Source organism: Lithobates pipiens, unplaced genomic scaffold, assembly GCF_037356315.1.
Source record: "Lithobates pipiens isolate NorthernLeopardFrog02 unplaced genomic scaffold, aLitPip1_a1.2 Scaffold_28, whole genome shotgun sequence".
Lineage (NCBI taxonomy): Eukaryota > Metazoa > Chordata > Amphibia > Anura > Ranidae > Lithobates > Lithobates pipiens.
Genome location: NW_027507789.1, coordinates 230,334,510 through 230,344,186, shown reverse-complemented (window position 1 = coordinate 230,344,186; position 9,677 = coordinate 230,334,510). Strand labels below are relative to the sequence as shown.

At 52.6% G+C, this 9,677-nt stretch overlaps 1 protein-coding gene across 1 annotated transcript; it reads right to left on the bottom strand.

Moving 5' to 3' along the window:
- Window positions 1–690: 690 nt before the first annotated feature.
- ZNF207 (zinc finger protein 207) lies at window positions 691–8,634 on the bottom strand (the record flags this gene model as incomplete). Its single annotated transcript, XM_077460701.1, is given in 7 exon segments — window positions 691–845; window positions 918–988; window positions 1,516–1,591; window positions 1,833–1,997; window positions 2,084–2,222; window positions 2,807–2,933; window positions 8,467–8,634. Coding segments are annotated over 7 exon segments (774 nt in total), but the record flags the coding sequence as incomplete, so codon positions are not given.
- Window positions 8,635–9,677: the final 1,043 nt, after the last annotated feature.

The window sequence follows — 9,677 nt, the reverse complement described above, 5'->3', positions numbered from 1 at the left end:
GCAGTCGTGCGTTTACATTTCAGATGTCAGCAGGGAAACCCACTGAAGAGGAAGTAAAGTCTTCCTTTTAAAAATTGTAACTACAGGTAAGCCTGACCCCATCGCGGGCCGACACATGCGGCGGGCTCCCCTCTGACCCCATCGCGGGCCGACACATGCGGCGGGCTCCGCTCTGACCCCCATCGTGGGCCGACACAAGCGGCGGGCTCCGCTCTGACCCCCATCGCGGGCCGACACAAGCGACGGGCTCCGCTCTGACCCCACGGCGGGCCGACACAAGCGACGGGCTCCGCTCTGACCCCACGGCGGGCCGACACAAGCGACGGGCTCCGCTCTGACCCCACGGCGGGCCGACACAAGCGACGGGCTCCGCTCTGACCCCACGGCGGGCCGACACAAGCGACGGGCTGCGCTCTGACCCCACGGCGGGCAGACACAAGCGACGGGCTGCGCTCTGACCCCACGGCGGGCCGACACAAGCGACGGGCTGCGCTCTGACCCCACGGCGGGCCGACACAAGCGACGGGCTCCGCTCTGACCCCATCGCGGGCCAACACAAGCGACGGTCTCCGCTCTGACCCCATCACACTCACCCAGAAGCAGATATCTTATTTTCTAGCACTACAAATGAGAAGACGCCACCATTCAGAGTAGGTCTATCACACAGGAGGATTGAGGAGGGGGTCTCACCTGTCCAGCGCTGGGGAACAGTGGTTTGGGCACAGACTGCACAGCAGGGGAGGAGGTGCTGGGGGTGGGGACTCTGCTGACTCCCGGTGCAGAAACTTGCTGGGCCAGGGTGGTGGCCGGTATTCCAGGACGAGGTCCTACCATTGGAGGGACTCCTAGAGAAGACAAATCCATCGTTACACCGACACCCGAGGACTGGAGACAGAGCAGAGGAAGAGATCACCTACCTGGAGGTAAGCCGGCCATCATATGGGGGATTCCAGGGCCTGGGTGCATCATACCGCTCATTGGCAGCATCCTGAACAAAGACATGAGACAGGAGAGAGTTACAGTATCTGCCAGGAGCCCCCCAAGACACTACCGCCAAGAGCCCCCCCACTACTGCCAGGAGTGACCCCCCCGCCCAAGACCCCCACACATTACTGCCAGTTTCCCCCCCAACTACTGCCAGTTTCCTACCACCATTACACATGTGATGGGAGGGGGGCTTACATCTGTGGTTAGGGGAGGGGTGGGGGACTTACACCCTTACACAGGCAATATAAGTTAACACTGGCGGACATAAGCTGCACTTGTACTAGCTGTTCCATACAAAAACCCATTAATACGCCACCCTGGCTCCTGCCTACTCTGAGGGGTTCCCCTTGCCCATCCACCCTGAGCCCCTCCTTGTCACAGGGAGCCACCTTCAGAGGGTTGGTTACAATTTTGGACTCCGTCTGCTTCAGTTTATGAACTGAGTAGATTATGAAGAGGACAAGTACCCGCTGGGGGTGGAAAACCCAGGGGGTGGAATACAAGAACACCAAACAATGACATACTGACCCATGAGGCATCCCTGGTATGCCTGGGGGGATTCCAGGCATAATGGGGGGCACAGTTGGCATCAGAGGCGGTATTCCTGGAGATGAAAAAGGAATGACATGTCAGGACAATACACTGATAGGAAGAAATGACTCCTCTGAATAAAATACATTTTCTGTATACAGACCCCAGATCTCTCACCCAATCACTGCCCCACATACACCCATCACACCGGACACTGATCACATCTACACACAGATTTCCCCATCCCACCCATTTACCTGGAGCACCCACCATACCATGGAGGCCATGGGGGAGGGGGGGGGGGGTGTAGTTACCTGGGGGCATGCCTGGAGCACCAGTCAGACCATGGAGGCCGGGCTGAGCCATGGCCTGCATATAGCCTTGCTGTTGCTGCATCTGGGGAGGAAAGGAGGAGGAAGGGCCGGAGTCATCATCGTCATCATAATCCGAGTCATCCATCCTCTTCTTCTGTCCATCCACTGTGAAGGAGAAGACAGATCAGATCACAATACCGGCCTGACTGAGCGCACAAAGGGGGGGCAGACCGTAGGTTGCCAGGACTCACCCTGCGTCTTCTGTTCCAGCATGCGTCTGCGTTCCTCCATGTCTTTCTCTGGAATGCCCTCCATACCATAGATCTCCAGCTCTATGTCTGTGCGCCCCGGGATGGCATTGGGGACGGCGTCTATAGTCTCTTTATGAACCTGAAAGAAGAGAGAATTAGGCTCTGGCCATGACAGTACAGACCCACACAACCCCACCCGTATACAGGGAGTGGCCGGGACACAACCCCACCCGTATACAGGGAGTGGCCGGGACACAACCCCACCCGTATACAGGGAGTGGCCGGGACACAACCCCACCCGTATACAGGGAGTGGCCGGGACACAACCCCACCCGTATACAGGGAGTGGCCGGGACACAACCCCACCCGTATACAGGGAGTGGCCGGGACACAACCCCACCCGTATACAGGGAGTGGCCGGGACACAACCCCACCCGTATACAGGGAGTGGCCGGGACACAACCCCACCCGTATACAGGGAGTGGCCGGGACACAACCCCACCCGTATACAGGGAGTGGCCGGGACACAACCCCACCCGTATACAGGGAGTGGCCGGGACACAACCCCACCCGTATACAGGGAGTGGCCGGGACAGTATGTGGGAGGTACAGACCCTCAACCATCCTATATACAGGGAGTTGGCAGGACAGTATGGGGGAGGTACAGCAGAAGAACCTGCCTGCATACAGGGGGTGGTGAGGATAATACAGGGGTACACCTACCTGCATACAGTGGATGGCCAGGCCGGGCCCCGTGTACAGCTTCTTGTGACAGATGTGACATTTGAAGTGTTTGGCCTTCTGATGTTGGATGAGGATCTTCTCGTCATCAAAGTCTCTGTTACAATACCTGGAGGAGCGTTAAGGAGGAACACCGCACAGACTGCAACACTTCTACACATCAGAGAACTGACTGCATCAGGACTAATGTATGGGTGACAGTGGGGATCCCCCCCACACACAAATACATCTAGAAACCAAATTAGGAGCACCCATTTATTCCAAAAATACGGACTAGAAGCTGCTGACATGTAACACGGAGTCCACATCTACACAGAACAAGTTCTGAAAACCCCCAATGGACAGGCGGGGGGCCCTGAAAACCCCCAATGGGCGGTGAATGAAAAGATGACCCCGGGGGGTGGTAAGAGTTGGTATTGTGGCAGACAGGAAGGGACTTGAGAAGCAGAGAGGGGGGTCAGGTCCTGGTGGGGGGGGGGGGGTCAGGTCCTGGTGGGGGGGGGGGGGGGGTCGGGTCCAGAAGAGAACACACTAGTGAGGGCGCCACAGGAGGAAGACAAAGGGGATGTTTTATTCCCATGACCAGGAACTACACGCTCCCAGGTATACCCCTTCACATGATGCACCCCGCAAAACAAGTTTATATGGGAGGGGCAGGGGGAGGAGTCATCCATAATTACCACCCTCTGAAATCACGAAGCCATTATGCGACTCCTAACGAGCACAAATATCGATCACACATTGAAAAGCCACAAAAAGTTGTAAAATCCTCCGATCTGACCATAGAAAAGTAGAACGTATAGTATAGAGATCAATATATTGCTGATCGATGAGAATCTACAATATTAATAACGGGTATAAAATGAGAAAAAGACACCAGGGAAAGAAAACCCGGACAAAACCTACCTTAAAGGGTAACTCCACATTCATGGGAAATAAAAAAATGACACAATCACTACACAAGTCCGACTGTAATTGATTGAAATTCTCATTTCACTCGGCAGCCGCTGTCATTTTCTGTAAATTACAATATGGCCACCTGGAGGCGCTGTGTACACAGATGGTATACAGAACCCCGCCCCCCACCACGTGTCATTTCCTACGTGTGAATGGCTGCTTGATTTTCCCAGACGTCTGCACTGAGATACAAGTCAGATTTCGGGCATCCTCTGCAACACAAACATTTCTGGTGAGATCCTCCTGAAATCACGTCTAAAGGGATGCAGACCCTGCCACTCTAGATCCCTGCAGGTGCAGCAGGTGGCAATTATAAAGTCACTCCCATTCCATTAGAGTCACTGAGCACACGGACACAGAAACAAACCGCTATTTCCTTAGGAAAACAAAAGGGAGGAATCTGCTACAGAGTTACATTCCCTGCAATGTACAGAGATCACCTGGGGGGGGGGGGGGGGGGCGGGGTTCATTTCTCAACAAAAGTGGAGTTCTTCTTTAAAGTGGTTGTAAACCCTTACAAACCCCTTTGACCTACAGGTGAGCCTAGATTAAGGCCTTCCTGTAGGTCCAAGCAATATCTCCTAAAGCTATATGGTTTAGGACATATTTGCCCGAAAACGGGCACCGCTGTCTATGGCGCATGCGCCGTAGACAGCGGCGCGCAGGCGCACCGAGCGCGGCATTCTCAGCGACGGAGCTGCCGCGCGTGTCGGCCCCCGTGCGCATGCGCGAGAGTGACGTCATCACGGCTTCGCCGAATGACAGCAGCGGAGCTGCGAGACCCCACCAACAAGATGGAATGCGGCGGACTACAGGGGACAGCGTGACTTCGCTGGCTCCTGTGTCAGGTAAGTGACACATAATGGACTACTATGCGATGCGATGCGATGCGAGGCATAGTAGTCCATTATGCTTTGCCTTTGCAGGGAATGAAAGAGGAAGTAACACTCATCAGGGTTTACTTCCTCTAACCACTTCGTATTTTTGCTAGAAAAGGACTTTGAACCCCGAGAGATACAGAGGAGAGAGGGGCGACACAGGCGACACTAGATATCTATCTATATTAGAATTGCACAATTGTTAAAACTTGTGATGTGGATTCTACCCCTCTTCATAGAACAAGTGGAGAGACTTATCTGCTCACTCAGCTGTCAAGCGAAAACATGGGGCAGTCTGCCAAGTCTTTAAAATGAAACATTGTAACCGACTCTTCCTTCTTAGATGAAAGGGATAAACTTCTGTGTGTAAAGAAAACATTGGGGCAGTCTGCCAAGTTTTTAAACAGCCTGTAAATAGAAGTTTAACCTCTTAAAGTCTAAATCTTTTTCTGACATTTCTTTAAAGCGGAGGTCCACCCTAAAAATGGACCTCCGCTCATCGGATCCCCCCCCCCCCTCCGGCGCCACGATTGTCACCTTTCAGGGGGGAGGGGGGTGCAGTTACCTGGATAATCCAGGTAACTGCACCCACTTCCGGGATAGCTGTCTGCGGAAAGGGGCGTAGATTACGCCCCTTTCCGCAAGTGCCCGCCCCTTTGCGCAAGTGCCCCGCTGCCTGCTGGGAAACACACAGATCCCAGAGGCAGCGGGGGCCATCCTGATTGCGCCTCGCGCATGCGCAGTAGGGAACCGGGAAATGAAGCCGAAAGGCTCCACTTCCTGATTCCCATACCCAAGATGGCGGCGGCAGCACCCGAGTGACGATCTAGAGATCGGCTTCGGGTGCCGACATCGCGGGCGCGCTGGACAGGTAAGTGTCACTATTTTAAAAGTCAGCAGCTGCAGTATTTGTAGCTGCTGACTTTAACCACTTGCTTACTGGGCACTTAAACCCCCCTCAGTCCCAGACCAATTTTCAGCTTTCAGCGCTGATGCACTTTGAATGACAATTGCGCGGTCATACAACTCTGTACCCAAATGACATTTTTATCATTTTTTTCCCACAAATAGAGCTTTCTTTTGGTGGTATTTAGTTACAGCTCGGAGTTTTATTTTTTGCTAAACAAACAAAAAAAGATGCAAAAAAAAATAAAAATAAATCATGTTTTAATAGTTTGTTATAAAATTTTGCAAACGGGTCATTTTTCTCCTTCATTGAAGTGCGCTGATTAGGCGGCACTGATGGCTGCATTGGTGGGCACTGATGGGCTGCATTGGTGGGCATTGATAGGCACAGATAAGGCGGCACCGATGGGCACAGATAAGGCGGCACTGATGGGCACAGATAAGATGGCATGGATGGGTGGCACGGATGGGCACTGATAGGTACCACTGATAGGTGGCTCTGATAGGTGGCTCTGATAGGTGGCTCTGATAGGTGGCTCTGATAGGTGGCTCTGATAGGTGGCTCTGATAGGTGGCTCTGATAGGTGGCTCTGATAGGTGGCTCTGATAGGTGGCTCTGATAGGTGGCTCTGATAGGTGGCACTGCTGGGCGGCACTGGGTCGCAGCACCTTTGAGGCAGATTGTGGGCACTGTGGGTGGCACTGCTGGGGGGCACTGATGGGGGGCACTTTTATTCAGGATGGCACGGCGGTGGGCAGGTGGGCACTGGCAGGGGGCAGGTGGTCAGCTGTATTGCTGGCCGTGATCGGGACTGATGTCCCGATCACGGCCGCCGGTGATCGGCTTTTTTTTTTTCTCCTCGCGCTGTCAGCGTGAGGAGGAATAATAGCCGATTACCGGCTCCGTTCTATCACATGATCAGCTGTCATTGGCTGACAGCTGATCACGTGATAAGGGGTCGGGATCGACCCCTTACACGGATCGGTGATCAGGCGAGTCTCACGGACTCGCCGATCACAGAGCGCGCCGCACGCGCCCCTCAGGGGGCGCGCAGGCCGCTCGTATCCGGGACGACGTCAATAGACGTAGTCCCGGAAATGTGGGTCCGCGCTGATGCCGTCATTTGGCAATAGCGCGGATCTCAAGTGGTTAAAAAAAAAAACGCGGAGTCCCGGCGGACTCCCGCTTTAAGTTAAAATATTTTTTGCTAGAAAATGACTTGGGAGCCCCAAACACACACGTTAGCAGAGACCCTGGGGAATAAAACGCTGCGACATTTCGTGTCACTCTGTATTTGCCCCGGCGTTGTGTTTGCAACAATTTTTTGGGGGAAAAAAAATTCACTTCAATGAATAAAAAGAAGTAAAGTCGCCCAAATGTTTTGTTTTAATGTGTCAGACGATGTCACAAGAGAATCGCGATTCCTTCTAAGAAAAAACAAATGGTGATCCTCCTTTTATCCGGAATGGCGGAGCTCTCATATATATTAGAAGAGACCCCCCCCCAGAGCGGAGATCCCCCTCCCCCCACCAGGCCCGGTTTTCGGGTTTCTTTACCTCTTTCACCATCAATGACACGAAATAAAAGCAGTTATTTTATGGGAAGTTCCCAAAACTGAGGCCGAGAACCGCGCACCAGAGAATAAAATGGCGGGTGTGGCGAGTCACGTCTCACGCTATTTGCACCGCATTTTTTTTCAAACGCAATTTTTTGATGAATGAAAACATAAAACACAACCCATTGTTTGTATATGAAAGATGTTCTGGCGAGTAAATAGATACCAAACCCGCGTGATTGTGGAACGGCGCCAAACCACGGCGCTTCATCGCCATAACGGACGCTTTAAACATTTCTTCAGTTGAGTCAGGTGGCGTTCACACCCGAGCGTGGCGCCTTCAAGCAGAAAATCACGTGAATTTACCGCGATTTTGTGCAGGGCAAAAGATCACCAATGTTAAAGAAAAACGCCCAAATCTGTTCAATTCCAGCGACAAAAAAGGGTGCGGAACATATTTGGGCGTCAGGCGGCGCGGAGCGGAGGTGTGAACCGTCTCCATAGAGATATATGGGTGTGACCAATGCACTCACTACGCCACACGACGGGGAAATTAAAAAAAAATTTATATATATATATATATTCCATCCTCCCCGAAGTGTCCAGACTACAGGAAAATGGCCGCCATCTGGAAGTGACGATTTCCAGTGTCAGCGCCATCTTGGTACACCCCGCAGAGCCTCCAGGAGGAAAGAAGCATGCTTGTTGTGCAGGGTGCAGAGGACATTGATTGCGGCGGTAGCAGAGCGCGGACATTATCCACCCCAGGGATGAAAAGGAAAGAATGGAAGCAGTGAGACACCTACCCGCTGGGCAGACTGAGGATGGGGGTGAGGCCTCCATACACCCTCCACCTCAACTTCTGGAAAAAGAGCCCAGATGAGAAGCTGCAGCGAGTCCCTCCATCAGCATGGAGGAAACACCAGTGCACCGCTCCACACTGAGGGGGACCGCAGAGCCCTCTGTAGGGGGAAATCCCAGGCAGAGCAAGTTTGCTACTGGGGGGGGGGGGGAGAGACACTCAAGGGGGGTAAAACCCCGATGTGACACCCCAGGAGTGATCCTCCCCTCCCCCACATACAATGATCTCCTCTGTGTACATCTCCACCAGGAGGCGCCACAAGACACAGAGGAGCAGACACCCCACCCTCCCATCTCATCACCCCCCACCACTCCCCCCCATCATCATCACCCCCCCATCATCATCACCCCCCCATCATCTCCGGACTACACGGAGCACAATGAGGGGATCTGTGAGACATCATCATCCCCTCCCCCCTCACCCGCCATATTGTATGAGGAGATCTCCCCTCCCCCCAATATAATTATATACACACAAGGATACCAACACCACGGCTTCAGCTGCTTCTTCTTCTTCCGTCCCATTCTCCTCACCGAATACCGAGCGCCGCTCTACACCGACCGATACCGACCCGTACAGACCCCTCACCACACACAACAAGATGGCGGCCGTCCGTCCTCCTCACCTCCTACTGATATCACTTCATCACCGCCCCTCCCCTCTACGTCACCGCCACGCCCCACAACGTCCCCTCTACGTCCCCGTCCCGCCCCTTCTCTTTCTTCATCGCCGCCCCTCCCACACCTTCGACACGCCCATCTCACATCAACGCCCCTCCCACGTCTCCGACACGCCCATCTCACATCACCGCCCCTCCTACGTCACCGAGAATCTCCCCTCACCGCGCTACCAGGCGGGAGAATTCCTATCACGCCCATCGAACACACCAGGGCCGCCATTTTTAGTTCTGGCAAAATACTCCTCGTATTCTTATTATGGAGGAGCATGGCGGCGGGGTGTAGAAGCATGGCGGCGACAAACGTCACTTCCGTTACACATTCTAACGGGTCGCCAAAGCTGACGAAACACTTATCATCAACGTACGTCACATTCCCCATTATATATATATTACATTGTATCATATCATAGTATATAATATCCCATCCCCCCATTATATATTTATATTACATTGTATCATATCATAGTATATAATATCCCATCCCCCCATTATATATATATTACATTGTATCATATCATAGTATATAATATCACATCCCCCCATTATATATATATATTACATTGTATCATATCATAGTATATGTAACGGCGGCTCCTGATGTGTTTTTCAAAGTTAAGGCTTCACCCCGACTACGGGTTGTTTTGGGTTTATTTGTCTCAAGTCGGCTTCTGTGTCAGTCTGACTGGACTGTGAGATGTTCAGCCTGACCACAGGGGGCGCTGTCTCTGGTGGCAGGCGTGGAACTGTGGTCTGGTCAGGTCTTTAACCACTTGCAGACCGTACCATTTTGCTGGTCAAAGACCAGACCACTTTTTGCGATTCGGCGCTGCGTCGCTTTAACTGACAATTGCGACGTGGCTCCCAAACAAAATTGATGTCCTTTTTTCCCCACAAATAGAGCTTTCTTTTGGTGGTATTTGATCACCTCTGCGGTTTTTATTTTTTGCGCAATAAACAAAAATAGAGGGACAATTTTGAAAAAAACGCATTATTTTTTACTTTTTGTTATAATAAA